We start from the raw sequence: 24,712 nt of genomic DNA on the forward strand, positions 1-24,712 counted from the left end.
CCTGAGTCCAATCGACAGTTGGCTGAGTAGACAGCGACCGGTGAACCGTCTCCGAAGCGTGGAAAGACTCAAAAGTCCGCTGGCAAAGTAATGGCCTCTATTTTTTAGGATGCGCATGGAATAATTTTTATTGATTATCTTGAGAAGGGAAAAACCATCAACAGTGACTGTTATATGGCGTTATTGGAGCGTTTGAAGGTCGAAATCGCGGCAAAACGGCCCCATATGAAGAAGAAAGAAGTGTTGTTCCACCAAGACAACGCATCGTGCCACAAGTCATTGAGAACGATGGCAAAAATTCATGAATTGGGCTTCGAATTGCTTCCCCACCCACCGTATACTCCAGATCTGGTCCCCAGCGACTTTTTCTTGTTCTCAGACCTCAAAAGGATGTTCGCAGAGAAAAAATTTGGCTGCAATGAAGAGATCGCCGAAACTGATACCTATTTTGAGGCAAAACCGAAGGAGTACTACCAAAATGGTATCAAAAAATTGGAAGGTCTTATAATCGTTGTATCGCTCTTGAAGGGAACTATGTTGAATAATAAAAACGAATTTTGACCAAAAAATGTGTTTTTCTTTTTTAGACCGGGGACTTATCAGCCAACCTGTTGTACCGTGGAACAAATATTTTTTTTTACAATATTTTGAGGATTCGTTTGTGTTTTTTTTTTTTTTTTGGATAGTCGACTTTGGTACTGATTCCGATCCAAAGATGCGACTTCTTTAAAATAAATACATTTTTACCGACCTATCAGTCTTTAAATCAAGGATAAAAAAATAAATTAGGATTCAGACCCTATTTAACGATTTTTAATTCTTTTTGGCGATATATTAACAAAGCTGCTCACGTACAAACAAATGCCAGTAAAAATAGTTTTCTTAATTCAGAAACAAAAAAAACTTTAAACCGTAAAGTTGTAAAATCCTCAAAATAAGTCTTGGCCTATATTTGAAGCGTTTTTATCTTAAATATAAAGATTCAATGATTCAGTTAATTTAAATTTTATTTCTATAGGAAATTTTGTCTAAATTTTATTTCTATAGAAATCTTTTTCAACATTTTATTTCTATAGAAAATTTTGTCAAAATTTTATTTCTATAGAAAATTTTGTCAAAATTTTATTTCTATAGAAAATTTTCTTAAAATTTTATTTCTATAGAAAATTTTCTCAAAATTTTATTTTTTTTAGAAAATTTTGTCAAAATTTTATTTCTATAGAAAATTTTCTCAAAATTTTATTTCTATAGAAAATTTTCTCAAAATTTTATTTCTATAGAAAATGTTGTTAAAATTTAATTTGTATGGAAAATCTTTTCAGAATTTTATGTCTATAGAAAATTTTCTCAAAATTTTATGTCTATCGAAAATTTTGTCAAAATTTTATTTCTATAGAAAATTTTGTCAAAATTTTATTTCTATCGAACATTTTCTCAAAATTTTATTTCTATAGAAATTTTTTTTTTTAAATTTTATTTCTATAGAAAATTTTCTTAAAATTTTATTTCTATAGAAAATTTTCTCAAAATTTTATTTCTATTAGAACATTTTGTCAAAATTTTATTTCTATAGAAAATTTTCTCAAAATTTTATTTCTATAGAAAATTTTCTCAAAATTTTATTTCTATCGGAACATTTTTCACAATTTTATTTCTATCGAAAATTTTCTCAAAATTTTATTTATATAGAAAAATTTATCAAAATTTTATTTCTATAGTAAATTTTTTCAAAATTGTATTTCTATAGAAAATTTTGTCAAAATTTTATTTCTATAGATTTTTTTTCTAAAATTTTATTTCTATTAGAAAATTTTGTCAAAATTTTATTCCTATTGAAAATTTTGTCAAAATGTTATTCCTATTGAAAATGGTGTAAAAATTTTATTTCTATTAGAAAATTTTGTCAAAATTTTATTTCTTTTTTTATTTTGTCAAATTTTGATTTCTATGGAAAATTTTTGTCAAAATTTTTTTTCCATCGAAAATTTTCTCAAAATTTTATATCTATAGAAACTTTTCTCAAAATTTTATTTCTATCGAACATTTTGTCAAAATTTTATTTCTATAGAAAATTTTGTCAACATTTTTATTTCTATGTAAGATTTTGTCAAAATTTTATTTCTATAGAAAATTTTGTTAAAATTTTATTTGTATGGAAAATCTTTTCAGAATTTTATGTCTATAGAAAATTTTCTCAAAATTTTATGCCTATAGAAAATTTTGTCAAAATTTTATTTCTATAGAAAATTTTGTCAAAATTTTATTTCTATAGAAAATTTTGTCAAAATTTTATTTCTATCGAACATTTTCTCAAAATGTTATTTCTATAGAAGATTTTTTTAAAATTTTATTTCTATAGAAAATTTTCTTAAAATTTTATTTCTATAGAAAATTTTGTCAAAATTTTATTTCTATGTAAGATTTTGTCAAATTTTTATTTCTATGTAAGGTTTTGTCAAAATTTTATTTCTATAGAATATTTTGTTAAAATTTTATTTGTATGGAAAATTTTGTCAAAATGTTATTCCTATTGACAAAATTTCTATAGAAAATTTTGCCAAAATTTTATTTCTATTTGTCAACATTTGTATAGAAGTTACTAAGATTACTTACCTTATTTTAAAAACAACGCCACCTTTATGCAAATTAAAAATTCACAGTTCAAAATGAATAAAATTTATTGCATCGTTTTCTTACAAAAATCTTATAAACAATCTTATTTAGACCTAGGTTTATATCGTCTAACTACTAGGAATACCTCGGTATGGAAATTTTTAATTTACTAACTAAATATAAATTTATAAATATATATACAACTTATTAATGTAATTATATACACAGTTATGCATAATTACCTTCGTGTGGGTTCGTGTGCTATATGTAATAGCATTATTCCTATATATACATATGAATATGGTTTTATATAATATTTAAGTAGAGGATTACACAAATTTCGGACTAGATGAATTGGTTTGTGTGTGTATGTGTGTGGGTAAGGGTATATGTATGTGCATGTGTACGTGTATATGTGTATTTATATATGTGTGAATATAGCTGCCGTGACATAATTTAATAATTCGTAATAGTTCACTGAAATTATTTCAATCAAAATGTTAATTGAATTTCGGAAACGATATAATTAAAAAAATAATTTTAACAATTTCATTATTAAACAAAATAAGACTTTTTCACCCAAAAGTGAATCATTTAATGTTTCATGTCAATCAAAAATCCAATTAAATTTTAATCGATGCCCCTGTTCTTTGTTGTTGATTCGATCAATTAATTTTTGATTGAAAAATATTTTGTGTCTATTTTCTTTCAATTATAAAATTCATATACATATTTTTTCTTAATACAACACATGATAAAAATTTCCTTAACTTTTAGGCGCTAGCAAAATATATAAAATACTATACATTTTTTTCTCTCTCCCTCTATTTGGAAAAAGTCAAGAATTGTCCTTTACAATATTCCAAGCCCTTGATTTTCCTCATTGGCAAACATTTTGGTCAAACTAAAAAAATGCATCTATTTACAAAAAAAGCAGTATAAAAAAGCCCTATATATGTGCTTCAAATGAAATATTTTGTATAGATTTTCTATTAGAAAAAATTCAAAATTATTTCAATCTCTTTTCAATTCTCTCTCCCAAGGGATTAATCGTTTGTTTGCAGATTTTGTTGTTTGTCTTCTTTACATATGAACTACAGATGTATCGGTGGTGGTTGTTGTATTCGCCTTATCCGGTGAATCCTGTTCATCTTTGCATTGTTCCATATCGATTACGAGACAGTCATAGGGCGGTGGTGGTATATCGAATTTAACCACACTATCATAGCTAGGTGGCAGTGAGTCTACTATTCGTAGAATGTCATTTTGGGAATTTATCTGTGAAGTGGAAATAAACGAGAGAATTAATAATTCATATTTTCTTTAAGTATTTCGGAAAATCTTCAATAATCTAAATAGAAGATTAAAAAATTTCGGTTATGTTAGCTAAGATTAATGGCTCTTGCTGGCAGTCAATCACATGAGCATTCATTCATTCAAATTTTCTCTTCCTATTTTCACTTTATATGTCAAACATATTAATTTTGTCTCCTCGACGTCTTCCATAAGTTTTCTTTATTGGTAGGTTCGGTATCAATGTGTCCTCTAATCTAACATATATGCCTGGTCGGAATTCTTAAGGTCGCACTGATCATGTTCTTACTTTCCTTCAGTTATCACCTACCTAGCGACACGAAAAAAATAATTTCTATTTCTGTGAGACAAAATTTTAGACCTACGAAGTTTTGTTTTGTTGTTAAAGTTGTTTTTTTTTAAGCTAAACAAAGTTTTGTTGGGAACAAACGTATCATAAACAAATGTTTATTTGCTTTTGAACAGACAAATTTACCAGTAATAGAAAACATCGTTAGTCTAAAATTTCATTTCAAAGGAAAGAATTATTTTTTTTTTATTTAAATAAACCAACAGATATCAAGCTATTCTCATCGATATATTCCTTGTGTTTCTTTATTCTATAGAAAATATGACATATATTTCTATATAAAATTTTCTCAAAATTTTATTTCTATCGAAAATTTTCTCATTTTATATTACTTGTATTGTCAAAATTGTATTTTATAGCAAATTTTCTCAAAATTTTATTTCTATAGAAAATTTTGTCAAAATTGTATATCTTAGAAAATTTTTTCAAAATTTTATTTCTATAGAAAATTTTGTCAAAATTTTATATCTATAGAAAATTTTGTCAAAATGTTATTTCTATAGAAAATTTTGTCAAAATTTTATTTCTATAGAAAATATTGTCAAAATTTTATATCTATAGAAAATTTTGTCAAAATGTTATTTCTATAGAAAATTTTGTCAAAATTTGATTTCTATAGAAAATATTGTCAAAATTTTATTTCTATAGAAAATTTTCTCAAAATTTTATTGCTATAGAAAATTTTGTTAAAATTTTATTTCTATAGAAAATTTTCTCAAAATGTTATTTCTATAGAAAATTTTGTCAAAATTTTAATTCTGTAGAAAATTTTGTCAAATTTTATTTCTATAGAAAATTTTGTTAAAATTTTATTTCTATAGAAAATTTTGTTAAAATTTTATTTCTATAGAAAATTTTGTCAACATTTTATTACTATAGAAAAATTTGTCAACATTTTATTTCTATGGAAATTTTTTTCAAAATTTTATTTCTATAGAAAATGTTGTCAAAATTTTATTTCTATAGAAAATTTTGTCAAAATTTTATTACTATAGAAAACTTTGTCAAAATTTTATTTTTTGATTTAGCCTAAAATCATGCATACACTAAACTACAAGTGTAGCTTAACCAACAGAGGAAAAGAATGTTTGTCAAATTTATTTGGTCAAAGCCCTATAGACTGCAAGATGGTTGGATGGACGCACGTTTCGGAATTACCACATTCCTCATCAGCATCCTCTACTTGCAGCAAAACTATCAACCTATTATCAGAATAAATTCAGGCCGTTCATTAAACCCAACAATGAACCACACCTGAACCTTGCGAAAAAAGTTTTGCATGATAGCCGGCTTATGCCGAAATAAATTCGTACAAACATATCTCTTTTCCTATGTCACTGTAAAATCATGGATTTGAGTGCAGTTGGCTGGGTTTATTGTGAGCGTGCTTCCTCTTTTTGTCATTCGTTTTGTTATTGTTGGTTTTGTTCTTTAAGCATTGTTGTTTTTTGATTTCAGCTTAAAACCATGCATTGACTAAACTACAAGTGTAGCTTAGGAAAAGAGATATGTTTGTACGAATTTATTTCCGCATAAGCCGGCTATCATTCAAAACCTTTTTTCGGAAGGTTCAAGTGTGGTTCATTGTTGGGTTTAATGAACGGCCTGAATTTATTCTGATAATTGGTTGATAGTTTTGCTGCAAGTAGAGGATGCTGATGAGGAATGTGGTAATTCCGAAACGTGCGTCCATCCAACCATCTTGCAGTCTATAGGGCTTTGACCAAATAAATTTGACAAACATTCTTTTCCTCTGTTGGTTAAGCTACACTTGTAGTTTAGTCAATGCATGGTTTAAAGCTGAAATCAAAAAACAACTACAATGATTAAAGAACAAAACCAACAATAACAAAACAAAACGAATGAAAATTTTATTTCTATAGAAAATTTTGACAAAATTTTATTTCTATAGAAAATTTTGTCAAAATTTTATTTCTATAGAAAAATGTTATTTCTCTAGAAAATTTTGTCGAAATGTTACTTCTATAGAAAATTTTGTCAACATTTTATTTCTATAGAAAATTTTGTCAAAATTTTATTGCTATAGAAAATTTTGTCAAAATTTTATTTCTATAGAAAATTTTGTCAAAATTTTATTTCTATAGAAAATTTTGTCAAAATTTTATTTCTATAGAAAATTTTGTCAAAATGTTATTTCTATAGAAAATTTTGCCAAAATTTTATTTCTATAGAAAATTTTCTCAAAATTTTATTTCTATTGTCAAAATTTTATTTCTATAGAAAATTTTGTCAAAATTAATTTCTATAGAAAATTTTGTCAAAATTTTATTTGTATAGAAAATTTTGTCAAAATTTTATTTTTATAGAAAATTTTGTCAAAATTTTATTTCTATAGAAAATTTTGTCAAAATTTTATTTCTATAGAAAATTTTGTCAAAATTTTATTTCTATAGAAAATTTTGTCAAAATTTTATTTCTATAGAAAATTTTGTAAACGTTTTATTTTTATAGAAAATTTTGTAAACATTTTATTTTGATAGAAAATTTTGTCAAAATTGTTTTTCTATAGAAAATTTTGTCAAATTTCTTTTTCTATAGAAAATTTTGTCAACGTTTTTTTCTATAGAAAATTTTCTCAAAATTTTATTTCTATAGAAAATTTTGTAAAAATTTTATTTCTATAGAAAATTTTGTCAAAATTTTATTTCTATAGAAAATGTTGTCAAAATTTTATTTCTATAGAAAATTTTGTCAAAATTTTATTTCTATAGAAAATTTTGTCAAAATTTTATTTCTATGGAAAATTTTGTCAAAATTTTATTTCCATAGAAAATTTTGTCAAAATTTTATTTCTATAGAAAATTTTGTCAAAATTTTATTTCTATAGAAAATTTTGTCAAAATTTTATTTCTATAGAAAATTTTGTCAAAATTGTATTCCTATTGAAAATTTTGTCAATATTTTATTTCTATAGAAAATTTTCTCAAAATTTTATTTCTATAGAAAATTTTCTCAAAATTTTATTTTTATAGAAAATTTCTCGAAATTTTATTTCTATAGAAAATTTTATCAAAATTTTGTTTCTATAGAAAATTTTGTCAAAAGCATATTTCTATAGAAAATTTTGTCAAAATTTTATTTCTATAGAAAATTTTGTCAAAATTTTATTTCTATAGAAAATTTTATCAAAATTTTATTTTGTCAAAATTTTATTTCTATAGAAATTTTTTTCAAAATTTTATTTCTATAGAAAATTTTTTCAAAATTTTATTTCTATAGAAAATTGTGTAAATATTGTATTTTTATAGAAAATTTGTGAGTAACTCTTAGTTGTAGAGGAATATTTTTCAAAATATACCAAAACATCAAGAATTCGGCCAATCTACCAAACAGTAAAAAAAAATCTACCAGTATTGGCAGAATTCTTCCAAATATATCAAAAATTGTTTTTTCAGTGTTTGATCCTCTACAGGAATGCTGGTGATAATTGTGACTGTATGAAAGTAGATTCAGAAGTAATGCTCGAGCTAGGATATAGAAAACAGGCATGCTTGTCATTTAATTAAAAATAAAATTGTGCAGCATTAATTGGAAAGAGAGACTAGAAAATTGACTGTCACTACTGGATACATTTTTAAGTACAATAATTTCCCTCATTTTCCGATTTTCGTTTGATGATATTTTCCTTACCCTAAATCATATAAAATTAAAATTTGGCATTATACTTCTCCTTAGGGGAAATCTCAAATTAAAATTTGATTTAAGTCTGAGGGCATCTCGATTTTTTCGTTACAATATTTAAAAATTCTTGCGATTTGAGGTTCCGAATATCGGAATGGGGTTAGTTATAATTCTACAAAAAATGTATACTTACATGTGTCACACTTCGACTCCCACTTGAACTACCCACACGATTGCCCGTCTCATCAATGGGACCCGCCCATATGCATACTCCCATACGATGTGTAACATATCCGCATATTATAACACTGACAATCAGCATACCAATACCCAAAGCAAAGACAAGCCATCTACTCTCAGGACTATTGCCCATATCATGGAGATTCTTTTCCAATTGTAAAGCACACAGAATCAAAATGGGCACAGCAATCATGGCCACTAAGAGATCAATAATTGGTCGTTGTTGATTCATTCTGAATGTGGTGGCGGGTGGTGGGGGTGATGGTGGCAATGACAACGATTCATCCGTACTACTGGTGCTGGTTGTCGATGGGCTGGCGGTACGATTTGAGTTCGTCAATGTTCCAGATCGTGTTGGTATGGTGTTGTGATTTTGTAGTACCATGCTAGAAAAAAAATGATAAACAAAAAATGTCGCAATAAATATCAGAATCGATTGTGATAGACGTTACAAGACAAAGAAATTAAAAAAAAAATAATGTGATGCAATTCTAATTGATTTAAATATTTTCGCCTAAGTTTACAGTAGTTCCTGGCAGCTTAAAAAGGAATCAAAAGACAGTTTAATTACGTTTTGTAAAATTGTCGTATTTGTTGTTAAGAAAATCACGTTTCTTATCATTTGAATGCATAGCACATTCATCATATCACGTTCATAAAGCTCTACTGATGAGGGAGTTTTTGAAAAGGCTCGGGTTAGAGATGCATATTCGGGATTTTTATACCTTCCACCATATGATGGGGGGATATACTAACTTTGTTATTCCGCTTGTAAATATTGATCTCAGATACCACAAAGTTTATACAGGGTGGCTGATATGTAATGCAGCAAGCTTAAAAACACTATATTGTTTGTTTTTTTTTTCAAAAGCAAAAAATTTCGAAACATCGAAGTTTAGAATAAGTTAAGATTAGTGTGAATTGGCTCGAATTATGGCCTTTAAAGACCGACAAAGCCATCACACGACGCACGAACGCGGCTCTATGGAAAATTCCAACGGAGATTGGAGTGAGTGCGAAAGTTGTGAGTCCTGTTGGAATTACCATGCCCAGCAAAAAATGGAGCACTATTTCAGCAGGATTGTAAGGGAGAGAGGTGGTACCAACTGCTTACAAAACAACCGAATCAGCGCTGATTTTTGTGGGTGATGTCCCGATTTAAAGCAGCTTCTACATAGCGCTGATATAATTGCTAATTTCAATAGCAATATTGCTCAGAAGTGATACATAATCTTGAGTTTCCTATTTTATAGCATTTTTGGTTTGAAGGAAAACAGCACTACCTTTTATACATCTAAAACAAGTTTGATTACTCGTTTACGTTATTGTCAACGATACATGCAGGGTGGATGCACTGCCTACTTTATTGTATAACAAAAAGCGCAACTAAACTCATACTGCTGAAGTATTTTTTGCTGGGTGGTCTGCGTCCGAAATGTTTGTCTGTTCTTACTCTCCAAAATCCACTCACAAAAAAAGTGAATCCAATATGGCACTAAAGCCAATTTCATTCTATTCCGATATGGATCAATTTTTGACATGGTTATTAGCGGTCATATACTAACACCACGTTCCAAATTTCTACCGAATCGGATGAATTTTGGTCCTCCAAGAGGCTCCGGAGATCAAATCTGGGGAACGGTTTTATAGCCCCCATATATAATTATGGACCGATATGGACCAATTTTTGAATGGTTATTAGAGACCATATACTAACACCACGTACCAAATTTCAACCGAATCGGATAAATTTTGCTCCTCCAAGAGGTTCCGGAGATCAAATCTGGGGATCGATTTATATGGGGGCTACATATAATTATGGACCGATGTGAACCAATCCTTGCGTGTTTGTTAGAGACCACATATTAACACCCCGTTCCAAATTTCAACCGGATCGGATGAATTTTGCTCCTGCAAAAGGCTCTGGAGGTCAAATCTGGGGATCGGTTTATATGGGGGCTATATATAATTATGGACCTATATGGACCAATTTTTGCATGGTTGTTAAAGAACACCAATGAAAATCCATTCCGAATTGAGCAGTTTGTGAACAAATAAAATAGTCGGCCTTATTTGCCAAAAAGGTCAGCTGAAAATCTACACATTCGATTGACCATCAGAACTCATGCGCCGTCGATGATACCGCTGTAACGACCGTGGGGTAAAAATAAATGCCGAATATTAGCAAAAAATGTCCTAGACAGTATGAAGCCCATGGCAGACAAACATTTCGGCCACAAGACATGGACATTCCAACAGGACTCATGGCCACCAAATCTCTGGATCTCAATCATCTCTCGACCCAAAATTGGAGAAAATTTACCAAAACAAAAAAATTTATTTTGCAAAAGTTTATTTCTATAAATCTTTTTAAAAATTTTATTTCTATAATTTTTTTTCAGAATTTTATTTCTATATAAAATTTTCTCAAAATTTTATTTCTATAAAAAATTTTGTCAAAATTTTATTTATATAGAAAATTTTGTCAAAATTTTATTTCTATAGAAACTTTTTGGCGAAATTTTATTTCTATCGAAAATTTTGTCAACATTTTATTTCTATAGAAACTTTTTTTGGCGAAATTTTATTTCTATAGAAAATTTTTGCAAAATTTTATTTCTATAGAAAATAATGCCAAAATTGTATTTCTATAGAAAATTTTGTCAAAATTTTATTTCTATAGAAAATTTTGTCAAAATTTTATTTCAATAAAAAATTTTGTTAAAATTTTATTTCTATAAAAATTTTTGTCAAAATTTTATTTCTATAGAAAATTATGTCAAAATTTCTTTTTCTATAGAAACTTTTGTCAAAATTTCTTTTTCTATAGAAATTTTTTTCTCAAAAATTTTTTTTCTATAGAAAATTTTTTCAAAATTTTTTTCTATAGAAAATTTTGCCAAAATTTTATTTCTATAGAAAATTTTGTCGAAATTTTATTTCTATAGAAAATTTTATGAAAATTTTGTTTCTATAAAAGTATTGTCAAAATTCTATAAAAACTATTGTCAAAAATATTTTAAAAAATTTTTTGAATTTGAAAATTTTTTCGCTTCAACCGGGTGTTGAACCTGGCTTTGTAGGCGCCATAATAGAATGCCTTAACGAAGATGAAGCACCGAAATTATTATTGTTAAAATTATGTGGTTTTACCGTACTATGACACCAAGGCATAATATTTTAACTACTTCTAGAGATGTTCTATTAAAATTATGTGGTTTTACCGTACTAACCAAGGCATAACATTTTAACTACTTCTAGAGACGTTCTTTATTATTATTTTTAAAAAACTAAAGAACCAAGATTATTTTTTTATCAAATATTTTTCTAAACATTTGTTTTTTTTATGTTAAACATCACTTTTATTTTGTTATTTTCGGCACATATTTTTGTAGAAATATATTTTTCCATTTAATCAACAGAAAATTTAAAATTTTCGTAATTTGCAAAATCTTCTCAAAGGATCTTCCATGGCAGCGAAAAAGTCAACCGACCTGTGTCAGTTGACTTTTTCGCTGAGGTAAAACTTTTAATTTTATTTTCATTGATTTTTACTGTTTTATTGATTTTGTATTATTTTTTGTGAAATTTAATCGCCCAAAATTTAAATTTTCTCGTTAAACGGTCTTTATAAGGCTTTTCAAAAAAAAAATTATCGGAAGTGAAAAAAATTGGTGGAGGATCCCGGGATGCGCTTAAAAAGAAATGTTTGTGGAACAACTTCCAAAATATTTTTTCTGGTCTGTTTTACATATCTCCCTCTTTTTTAGGCGCGTAAACTTGCATTCACTTTTACAGTTTAAACTTCACACACACAAAGACATTTTTTTCTGATTCAATCACGAAATTAATTGTGATTAAAGACATTTTAAATTAAATGTCTTTAATCACTATTAATTTTTGTGATACTATTAATTTTTGTGATTGATTTGATACTATTAATTTTTGTGATTGATTTTTGTTTCAATTAATATATTTGTTTTATCAATTAAATTTTTAATTAAATATTTTTTTTAACTCAAGACTTTAATTGGAAAAATTTTCGTGAAAATGTTTTCTGTGCACCAAGATTGAAAGCTTAAAATCCATGGCGAAGGGTGTATGCTTGACCGCATTCTGCGTAGTTTTCTGATATCTTTTTCGCTACATTCAGAGATAGATAATCTATTGATAGTACTGGAATTCGTAATTTGTATCTTTTTCACATTAATTTTGGACCATATCGTTTTCATATACTGCTACAATACTGAATTACATTTTAATGGGAAAATATACCACTTTGCCCCGAAACATACCAAGTATTAATATTTAACACTATTCACGAACTAGTTGGAATATTGTTTCACATTTTTGGTCCGTACTATTTGAAATCACAATATCAACTGGAAATAGTTCAGAAAATTTTGTTACATTTGCAAAAGGGCAATTATCAGTAAAACCTTTTCTTTGTGCCAGATAAAAAAAAACTAATTCACTTTATAGGTGATATAAATATTATAGATAATTTTGCTTTTATATAAACTTTGCCCTTTATTGGATACATTTTAGTATTTGTACACAAACTTTATTTCTCTTGCATTACAGAAAATATACCCACAGATTATATTATGATATAAAAGTTGTTTATAGTTTTTTACTATGAAAAACTATTAAATGTTTATATTTTATACCAGACTTTTTTATTTGGAAATATAGCTTGCAGTTTGCAAGATTTTAGATAATTTGAGAAGAATTTGAAAGTACCTTTGTTTTGTTACATTTTAGATCTTCTTCTTTTCTTTGCAAAAATACTGATTTCATGTTTTTTATATAAAACGATTTCAAGCCTATTTTTTTGAGAGTATAATTAAATTGAAAAAACAAAAAAAAAAAACAAGTATATACGGCCGTAAGTTCGGCCAGGCCGAAGCTTATGTACCCTCCATCATGGATTGCGTAGAAACTTCCTCTAAACACTGCCACCCACAAGTGGCAGTTAAGTTGCGGTAACGCTTGCCGATGGCAATGTATCTTAAAACCTCCTAACACCATCTTCTAAATTGTATGTAAGTCCATACGTGGTATATATTAAATTAAAAAAGATCGATCCAATATGTATATAATTCAGTTTGACAAAGTAGACATAAAATTTTGACAAAATTTTCTACAGAAATAAAATTTTAACAAAATTTTCTATAGAAATAAAATTTTCACAAAATTTTCTATAGAAATAAAAATTTTCACAAAATTTTCTATAGAAATGAAATTTTGACAAAAATGTCTATAGAAATAAAATTTTAACAAAATTTTCTATAGAAATAACTTATGACAAAATTTTCTATAGAAATAAAATCTTGGTAGATTATTTTTGGCTAGAGTGGCAACCATGATTATGAACCGAATAAAATTTGAACAAATTTTCTATAGAAATAAAATTTTGACAATGATGAAAATTTTATTATGAACCGAATAAAATTTGAACAAAATTTTCTATAGAAATAAAATTTTGACAAAATTTTCTATAGAAATAAAATTTTGACAAAATTTTCTATAGAAATAAAATTTTGGTAGATTATTTTTGGCTCTAGTGGCAACCATGATTATGAACCGATATGGATCAAGTTTTGTGTGATTGGACCAATTTTGGTATGGTTGTTAGCGACCATATACTAACACCACGTTCCTAATTTTAACCGGATCGGATGAATTTTGCTCCTCCAAGAGGCTCCGGAGGTCAAATCTGGAGAACGTTTTATATGGGGGCTATATATAATTATGGACCGATATGGACCAATTTTTGCAAGGTTGTTAGAGACCATATAGCAACACCACGTACCAAATTTCAGCCGGATCGGATGAAATATGCTTCTCTTAGAGGCTCCACAAGCCAAATCTGGGGATCGGTTTATATGGGGGCTATATATAATTACGGACCGATGTGGACCAATTTTTGCATGTTTGTTAGAGACCATATACCAACACCATGTACCAAATTTCAGCCGGATCGGATGCAATTTTCTTCTCTTTGAGGCTCCATAAGCCAAATCTGCGGATCGGTTTATATGGGGGCTATATATAATTAAGGACCGATATGGACCAATTTTTGCATGGTTGTTAGAGACCATATAGCAACACCACGTACCAAAGTTCAGCCGGATCGGATGAAATATGCTTCTCTTAGAGGCTCCACAAGCCAAATCTGGGGATCGGTTTATATGGGGGCTATATATAATTATGGACCAATGTGGACCAATTTTTGCATGGTTGTTAGAGACCATATACCAACACCATGTACCAAATTTCAGCCGGATCGGATGTAATATGCTTCTGTTAGAGGCTCCACAAGCCAAATCTGAGGGTCCATTTATATGGGGGCTATACGTAAAAGTAGACCGATATGGCCCATTTTCAATACCATCCGACCTACATCGATAACAACTACTTGTGCCAAGTTGCAAGTCGATAGCTTGTTTCGTTCGGAAGTTAGCGTGATTACAACAGACGGACGGACGGGCATGCTTAGATCGACTCAGAATTTCACCACGACCCAGAATATATATACTTTATGGGGTCTTAGAGCAATATTTCGATGTGTTACAAACGGAATGACAAAGTTAATATACCCCCATCCTATGATGGAAGGTATAAAAATGTATTGTTAAAACATCATCAAGGCGTATACGTTCAACCAAAAACCTTAGTACTCATACGCAACATTGGATATTTGAAATGTTATGAATCATACGCACTGGGGGAAGCAAATATATGTCAATATTATGCAACTTTTTTTCCATCAATATAAAATTTCCTAATAATATCCTTATGCGATTCGATAGATTTTTCATTATTTTCTTGTTTTCTATTTTTCGTTGTCAACAACTTCATTAATAAATTTATTATTTAATTTAAAACTATTTTGTCCATATGGTAAAATGTATCATATAATATTAAAATATTAATAATGTAGACGTTAATTTGTAAAAATTATCACTTTTCCCTTGTAGTCATGCCATAGCAACGACTTGTACTATCAAATATTTGTACAAATGGTGTAAATTAATTAAATCAATTATTTATCGTTATGGATAAAGCAAACAATACAAAAAAGCGATATCTTCATTACCAGCGCAACCATTTTATACACAAAAATGTAAGTCTACGTCCAATTAATTACCACAACTGTATTATAAAAATGATAAGCAGATGTGATTGCGAAAGCAAAGTGAGAATGATGAGTGATTTAATTCAAATGTTCACCTAATTGGACTATGCAACTATACGATATTTAAAGTATTGGACATGTTTAGGTGACAATATTGACTGGAAATCTGGATTTGGGCTTTCAAACGGCGCTATGAATATGGGCCTACTCAAAATTAGCCCCAAAACTAAATTGAGTAGAATCCCGAAAACTACAACCTGAAATGTTTATTTTTTTGTGGGGAGTAAATTTTACTTTTGTACAGCGTTGCCAATTTAGCTTTTTTCCCGCTAGATTTGGCTTTTTTTGAAGACGTTTAGCGGGGAAAAAATGCATTTAGCTTTTAGCTTTTTTTCTGGCTTTTTTTCATGACCCTTTTAGCTATTTTTGGCTTTTTTATTTTCGACATGTTCCTATTGAGATATGGATAAAACTTCGTTTTTATCTAAGTCTTGCTGCCAGAATAAGGTTTTCTGCATATTTCAAAGCTCAATTGAAGCCTTAATAATTATTCAAGCCATTATGCGGGCATTTTTGCAGCAAATACACCTCGTTGTAAAGTTTTTTCCTCGTCTTCATAAAAGTTATCGTAAACTTTAAATCTACTATTACCATACAAATTCCATATATAAACTGTCAGTAAATTATTAGGAATAATAGCATTTGACTCGTTTATCCTTTTCATGTTATTTTAATACGTATTCTAAAGTTATTATGATATTACTAAATTAAAATAGTAGATGTGAATTGCTTTGTACACTGAAAAAATATTGTCATGAGGCCAAAGATTTCATGTCATTAAAATACGAACGCGAATTTTGGTTATAATAGCATTTGTGAATTTTTCTTATATGTTATAAAACTGTTTTCCTTGTCCAAAAGCCGATAAAATCGTTTTGTCCTTATAGTTAGGTGAACTTAAAAATGGGTATCTTTTCATGAAAGAAGGCTAGGGTCAATTCTAAAAAATTCTTAAAATTAATTAAATAGTCTTTAAATTTGTGGAGTTTTTGTATCTTGACCACAAACCAAAATAGCGTTCAAAAAAAGAAGAGGTTTTTCAACATTTTATTTTAAAAACGTATACACAGAATAATTTGTACTTAAAGTCGAGTCTGAATTTGGAAATTTAAGTTGTCGTTAGCACGTTTTTAAAGCACTGTGGTAGCTCATGAAGAAAAAGCTGAAAAAACGAATACATTCAAATTTGACTCTGAATCAATACCAAAATCATTAGTGTACAAAATCTTTGGAACCGAACATAGAAATAATTAAGGAAATAAAGTTTTGAATGTGGTATTATTTTTTTAACATCAAAAAAATGCAATAAAAAATTCGTAGTGATAGGGTCAAAACAAATCTGCTATTTATTAATGGAATGGATTTACATTTACGAAAATTGGACAATAGGTTTGTATGGGAAATTTTCGAATAAAAGTTATTCAGTATAAACTTGCAAGACAGTTAGAATGGGTTTTATTCTCTTGAGTAATATTAGGAGAAGTGTACACGTTCACAAATTTATCATTAATTCAGTTAAAACGAAATATATTGATATTTTCTAATGCAATTCTATGTGACATTGGTGATTAACCAGCTGATAATTGCAAGTTTACCGGGAAAAAAGTTTTTAGGAAATATAAATGAAGGACTTCCAGTAAAAATTTGTGATAGTAATCAAAATGTATCGAGTACGCACGAGTACGCAAACAGAGCTAATATGACATAGATTTTCTTACAGTCTCACAGAAATGGAAATAAAATGAATACAATTAAAATAATGTGCATTTTAAGTGAAATAAAGCCTTTAAGTTTGTTAAATTTCAATCAAAAATGTGACTTTTGATACAAAAAAATTTAGCTTTTTTCTAGCTATTTTTTAACATTATTTAGCTTTTTTTGGCTAGTTTTTTGGGCAAATCTAGCGGTTTTTGGTGAAACAATTCTGGCAACGCTGCTTTTGTAACCCTTTGCATTCACAGAAAAAAAATGATAACAAGATGTAAAATCTGGAATTTTACATTCAGTTTCAAGCAATTTTCATGATAAGTGCACTTTTTGTACCCTCAAGATCTAAAATCGGTCTATACGGAGGCCTTACCAAATGGACCGATAAAAACTAAATCATATACACTATTTTGTGGGTCTAAAATGCCAGTATATTTTTAATTTGTGGCAAATCGGATAAAAACTACAATTTCTAAAAACCCTGGGAGTTAAATCGGGAAATCGGTCTAATGGGGGCTATGGCAAAAACATGTGGGGATACACACAATATTCAGCACATCTAATTGTAGTTGTAGAATCTATACCCCAAGTCGGGGGGTCGGTATATAAGGGGGCTATATCCTAGAATACCTCTAGATTTCCAATCTGAGGCAAATTGGGTAAAAACTACGGATTCTAGAAGCCCAAGAAGTAAAATCGGGAGATCGGTCTATATGGGGGCTATATGAAAACATGGACCGTTACTCACCATTTTCGGCACACCTCTTTATGGTCCTGAATACCTCTAGATTTCCAATTTCAGACAAATTGGGTAAAAACTACGGATTCTAGAAGCCCAAGAAGTAAAATCGGGAGATCGGTCTATATGGGGGCTATATGAAAACATGGACCGTTACCATTTTCGGCACACCTCTTTATGATTCTAGAATACATCCAGATTTCCAATTTCAGGCAAATTGGATAAAAACTACGGTTTATATAAGCCTAAAACCCCATATCGGGGGACCGGTTTATATGGGAGCTTTATCAAAACCTGGACCAATATAGCCCATCTTCGAACTTGGCCTGCGCGCACACAAAAAACGATTCGGTGCCAAATTTCAGGACGATAGCTCCTTTATTGAAGACAACAGACAGACGGACGGCATGTATCGGGAGCCACCGTTATCATGCCCGCATTGCATACACAAGGTCGTGGGTTCGATTCCTGCTTCGACCGAACACCAAAAAGTTTGTCAGCGGTGGGTTATCCCACCTCAGTAATGCTGGTGTCATTTCAGAGTGTTTCAAGGCTTCTCTAAGTGGTTTCACTGCAATGTGGAACGCCGTTCGGACTCACTATAAAAAGGAGCTCCCTTGTTATTGAGCTTAACATGGAACCGGGCAGCACTCAGTGATAAGAGAGGAGTTCACCAATTTGGTATCACAATGGACTGAATAGTCCATTGTGGTGGTGGGTATAACAATTAAAATTACCAAATTAAAATATGAAAAGAAAAACGAGTTATAAAAAAATAAATTTAAAGACTTTTTATGTAGTTTAAATAAATAACATATTTGGGAGGACATTTTTGGAAGTGTTTTTAAAATTGTGCCTTTGGAATAACTTACAAAATTTTTTGCTGGATAGCTCTTGAACTAATTGAGGTAGGACCTAAAAATTATTTTTTTTTCCTACATGATGCTACACACAAAATTTTCTAATTCAATTTCGAAATTAATTGATCCAATTAATTTTTTTATTAAAATGTCTTCAATCACAGAAACGACAGTATCAATTAAAATAATTAATTGAAAGTAAAATAAAAAATTAATTGATACTTTTGTCATTGATTTTTGTTTTAATTAAACAATTTGTTGAATGAATTAAATTGTTAATTGATGTTGAATCAATTAAATTTTTAATTGATTACTCAATTAAGATTTTAATTGGAAAATTGTGAGCGAATTTTTTTTTCTGTCTACGATAATTAAAAAATAAAGAAAAAATAATGTTTTTAACATTAGGTTTATTTCGGTAGTGAAATGAATTTATTTTGATTAACTGCCCAACAAAAAAAGCGTCGCCAAAAAAGTAATGAAAATGTTATTTTTGGATCCGGAAGTGGTGCAAAATTGACGCAGAAGCGATGAATTTAACATGGGCTTGTCATAACAGGTTGGCTGATAAGTTCCCGGTCTAACAAAGAAAAACACATTTTTTTAGTACTCCTTCGGTTTCGCCTCAAAATAGGCCTAAGTTTTGGCGATCAAAATTTTTTCCCTGCGAACATCCTTTTGAGGTCTGAGAACAAGAAAAAGTCGCTGGGGACCAGATCTGGAGAATACGGTGGGTGGGGAAGCAATTCGAAGCCCAATTAATGAATTTTTGCCATCGTTCTCAATGACTTGTGGCACGATGCGTTGTCTTGGTGGAACAACACTTTTTTCTTCTTCATATGGGGCCGTTTTGCCGCGATTTCGACCTTCAAACGCTCCAATAACGCCATATAACAGTCACTGTTGATGGTTTTTCCCTTCTCAAGATAATCAATAAAAGTTATTCCATGTGCATCCCTAAAAACAGAGGCCATTACTTTGCCAGCGGACTTTTGAGTCTTTCCACGCTTCGGAGACGGTTCACCGGTCGCTGTCCACTCAGCCGACTGTCGATTGGACTCAGGAGTGTAGTGATGGAGCCATGTTTCATCCATTGTCACATATCGGCGGAAAAACTGGGGTGTATTACAAGTTAACAGCTGCAAAATCGCTCAGAATCATCAACACGTTGTTGTTTTTGGTCAAATGTCAGCTCGCGGCGCACCCATTTTGCACAGAGTTTCCGCATATCCAAATATTGATGAATGATATGACCAACACGTTCCTTTGATATCTTTAAGTCCTCTGCTATCTCGATCAACTTCACCTTACGGTTATTCAAAATAATTTTGTGGACTTTTGGATGTTTTCGTCGGTAACCATCTCTTTCGGGCGTCCACTGCGTTCACCGTCCTCCGTGCTCATTTCACCACGCTTGAATTTTGCATACCAATCAGTTATTGTTGATTTCCCTGGGGCAGAGTCCGGAAACTCATTATCAAGCCAAGTTTTTGCTTCCACCGTATTTTTTCCCAGAAAACAGTATTATATCAAAACACGAAATTCCTTTTTTCCATTTTTTCACAATAACAAAAGTTGCTTCACAAAAGACTCTCTATCTGACAAACTAATTGACTTACTGACGTCAAATTTTGACACGAATCATTTAAAGGTTGGTACTATATAAAAATAATATGCATTTAATACTAGCGACGCCATCTATGTGTCAGACCGGGGACTTATCAGCCAACCTGTTAGGTTTCACTGAATTTGCATCACTTCTTTGGGTGTGATCCGAATTCAATGTTTTGAATTTGATATTTTGTCAAATAAATAATTTGTATACTTTTTATGATTTTTAGTCGATTCTAACGCTTGTCGGAAACGTTTGACCTTAAAAATTGAATTAAAAGAACTTTCTGGGTAGTTAAAATAAATAACATCATTGGGAGTGAATCTTCTGGAAATGCTTTTAAAGTTGTGTCTTTGGAAGAACTTCCAAATTTTTTTGCTGGGTGTATGAGTTAATTTTTAATTGATTCCGTAATCAACTCCATCGGCATTTTATTTGGAAATATTTTGGTGATATTTTTACTGTGGTGTAAATTAAGTTTTATTATCTAAACCAAAGTAAACTGAATAAATTAGAATTAGGTTTACGTAAATCAAATTAAACTTAATTAGAATGCATTTAAATAAACTAAATTAGATAAATAACAGATATAATTTGAAAATAATTAAATTCAATTCAAATACACAAATAATTTAGCCGTATTTGGCGTTTGGTTTTTAGTTAATTTTGAATTGAATTGTAAGCCCCATGGTTGTTGACGGAATATATTGGTCGGAGCTGTGGTCATATAAGACACGTGTTCAAACATATTTGTTTATTAATTTTACAAAATTCAATAATATAGGTCATGACAAATATATAGGTCAGCTTTTTGTATATATTTATGTATATATAGATTTAAATGTTGGATAAATTAAGAATTGTTATATATAAATAAATGGGCTACCTTGGATCAAAAGCACTTTGAATCAGCAAATCACCAGGCAAGCTTACACGCATTTTGCCGGTTAACACAAAAACTGATTGGTTGATGAATATATGATTAACTTAATTTCGTTTGTGTTCTTAGTTGGGCATTTGTTGTTTTTTTGTTGTTTTCTGTTTAATTTTTTTATATTTTTATTTAGAATATTTATAAAACATTTATTACTTGGTGGCATTCGGGAGCATAAATTGCATTAATTGCTTGTCGTTGATTGGATTTAAGACGATTAACATTTCAAACTGCAAACAAATTTGAATTTTATTATTGTTATTTATTTGAATTTTATTATTGTTATTTATCTTTAGTTGGCACTTCACATATACACACTCACACACATCAAACACGACGAACACTTTCATTAAAGAACGTAACCTAAATGGATTCTTCTGAGGCGATTTGAATGGAACCACGACGATTGATATGTAGATAATAACGCTCATTGTTGTTTGAATTAAATCAGTGCTGTGTTGCTAAAAATATATTTATAAATTTTCTAAAAATAATATTTTTTTATTTGTTATAATTTTTTTCTCTAGTGCTTTAATTTTTTTTTTTTGTTATTATTACTATTTTTAATAATATTAAATATTTTTTGTTGCCATAATTTGTCCCGTGTGATGGTGTCATTCAAATGTACCTAGCAGAAAAAAAACAAATTTTTATTGGTGACAAAACAACAAATGATCGGGCATTGTTGTCACTACATTCATGGGAATTTGTTTTCGTTTACTTGCTTACCCATCAATTCGGAAACTAACAATAGCAACTAAATCAATGATTACTGGTTGTGAAATGTTTTTCCCATAATACTCAAATATACTAATTAGTAATATGCGTCCTTCCTATTTTGGTAATGAACTGAGAATCATTTAACAATAGCTGTCAATAGAGAGTTATTGAATTTTTTTTTTCACAAATAAAGGTCAAGATTAAGTTGATAGTATGAAAAATTCTTATAAAGGGCGATTTTGTTTAGCTATTATGGTTTTGACAACACTGGTTTAATCAGCTGACTTGTTTTGTTTCACTGTCAAACATTTTCAGTTTGGTCAACAAATTAACCATGACTTACAAGCGAACTACGATTGTAAGTTATTGAATTTTATTTTCAAAATGGGTGCTCCTTCTCGAAAATTGGCTCAATACACGGACGAAAAAGACTGTTTTTCATATGTTTGGGTGTAAAAATTATATGTTTGGAACTCAACTTTTTTAACACAATATTTTTAAGTGCAAGCATATAATGTTCATAAACTAGCATAACATATTTGGGACATATATGTTAATAAAATGTCTTTAGCGCTGTACGAAGTTCAAGACCTGTACAATTTTAGTAAAATTTACTCATTTGAGAGACTTATGAACTCAATTTAAGCTAACTTCTGACATTTTCGGAAAATATGAACTATTTTATTTTGTAGTAAAATTGTGCACTATATTTGTATACAAATTTTTTTTATTGTTTTTAGTTCACTTCATTAAAGTTAGCAAAAAATTATTCAAATAAGGAACATTTACTCATATTGTGCAAAATTTAACTAAAGTCAACTAATCTTCATGAACTAAAATAAAGTTCAGTTGGCATTAGAGCTCCTTTTTTCTGGATGCATGTAGAACAAAAATTGTTATTTTGAGAACCTATTACTTACTTCAAGAGTTATATGAGTTTGTTCTGAAAACTTGATTCTTGAATTGTGACCAAATGGCCTTACGAATATAAGCTAGTTGACGTATAATATCTCTCTACACTCAAAAAAAGTGAACTCTCTTTTTCACTAAAGCCAATTTAACTTTATTTTAGTTCATGGATTTATTATGTTTGAAGAAAGTTCCCTTTACTCTAATAATTTTTTGTTTACGTTAGTTAAATTAACTAAAACCGAGGAAAAAAATATACTCAAATGAAGCATAAAGATAAACTAAATTCGTGTCTTCCACAAAATAGTTCAGAATTTCTTTAAATTTGTAAATTTTACCAAAAATGCGTCCATCATGAACTTCGTATGTCACTAAAGACATTCTTGCAATTTTGAACTCCAAGTTTTTCCTTCAAACTACAACATTTTCTTTAACAAGTGAAAAAACCTAGTTATGTCTAATAAATTTTCTTGAATTTGTCGAAAAATATTTACTTATTTTTATGATATCGGCGTGATGCCAACGTTTGTAATACTGTTTAGTTAAAATTTTCTACAAATATTCAAAATTTTCTGAAATTATGGAAAGTTTTCTTCCTGGTGGGTTCACTGTTTTTTCAGTGTATTCAAAAAATAACCAGAAAAAATATCAGCTTTCGTTTTTGTATGAATGTCCATTTACTAGAGACATACAGTAGAAAAATGGTCCACAAAATGTCGTATTTTTCTTTTATTGTTAAAGAAGCTTACGAAAATACTAGCTTATTTAGATTAAAGACTCTACTTTAAAATAACATCGAGAAATAAATCGAAACTAAGTGGGAAAATAGAAATTGGTGTCGTCTTCGAATGTACTCCTAACTGGACATCACACCCTCAAAAAAAATCGCCTCTCTAACATATGTTCCAAACATATTTTGCAGGAAGCACATATATTATTGGATACTGCCGAAACATTAATATGTTTGTTTTATGTGAACATATAATATGTTTGGAAGCATTTTGAGCCCAAAAATATTATATGCTTGGAAGAATTTTCCCCAAAGAAGATTGTGCTCATTCCCTAATATAATTTTCACTTCCACGAATTTTTTTAGTTCTTGACACCTTTTTCTGTAATACAAATAATGTTGAAGAAATTATTCAATTTTATAATTTTTTTAAATTTTACCTTTCGCCTGGACGGAGAATCGAACCGAGGACCATACAGTTTGTAAGCCAACACACTACCACTGAGCTACGTAGCTGTTATAGTCACCAGTAGACAATTATCGTTATAAGTTACATTTATATAGCATAGTTTGCAGCGCCCACGAGCCCATGCAAACATAACATTATTTAACGGAAACATACATGTGTTGGCAACGTGGAGCAGTGGTTAGCATGTCTGCCGTACATACAAAGGGTCGTGGGTTCAATCTGTTCCGACCAAACACCATTTTTTTTTAAATTTACACATTTATATTTATACTATATTAAATTTTTATAATGAAACTTCGAAATGTGGGTTATTAAAGATTTACAGTCAGAAACAGTGCTTGATATAAACGAAATGGACTGAGCTTTTGGCTAAGATATTATTTTTTTATTGCAAAAATAACAATTTTGTAATAAAAAACTGGTTTTGGTATAAAAGTTTGAAATTTTGGAAGGAATTCAAAAACTCTAACAAGGGAAGAACGTGGGGTCGAGTATAAACATACATAAATAATTTTATAATATACACAAATTAAATAATAATTAGGCTTAAATTAAATAATATTTAGACTTAAGCATATACAATTTTTGGCCTTATCATAAAGCAGTTTCCGAAACAACATATAAGCGGTTTCACAGAAATTGCTCTCTTTTGATTCTCTCGCTGTGTTAATTT

General features: G+C 29.3%; 1 protein-coding gene across 5 annotated transcripts in view; it reads right to left on the reverse strand.

Annotated features, from left to right (window-relative positions):
• Positions 1-2,660: 2,660 nt before the first annotated feature.
• Positions 2,661-24,712, reverse strand: part of LOC142228861 (uncharacterized) — a 116,893-nt gene continuing 94,841 nt past the window's right edge. For 3 of the 5 annotated variants that reach the window (XM_075299388.1, XM_075299387.1, XM_075299391.1), the window contains 2 exons: positions 8,112-8,544; positions 2,661-3,891 (listed from right to left, as the gene is read on the reverse strand). In XM_075299388.1, the coding sequence (XP_075155503.1) occupies positions 3,697-3,891; positions 8,112-8,543 (627 nt within the window). In that variant the 5' untranslated portion in view covers position 8,544 and the 3' untranslated portion in view covers positions 2,661-3,696. Of the gene's footprint in view, positions 3,892-8,111; positions 8,545-12,453; positions 12,560-21,163; positions 21,324-24,712 lie in introns of those variants that run through there. The other 2 variants (XM_075299386.1, XM_075299389.1) reach the window with 2 other exon arrangements.

The sequence above is a fragment of the Haematobia irritans genome, chromosome 3 (genome assembly GCF_050003625.1).
Source record: "Haematobia irritans isolate KBUSLIRL chromosome 3, ASM5000362v1, whole genome shotgun sequence".
NCBI classification, from domain to species: Eukaryota; Metazoa; Arthropoda; class Insecta; order Diptera; family Muscidae; genus Haematobia; species Haematobia irritans.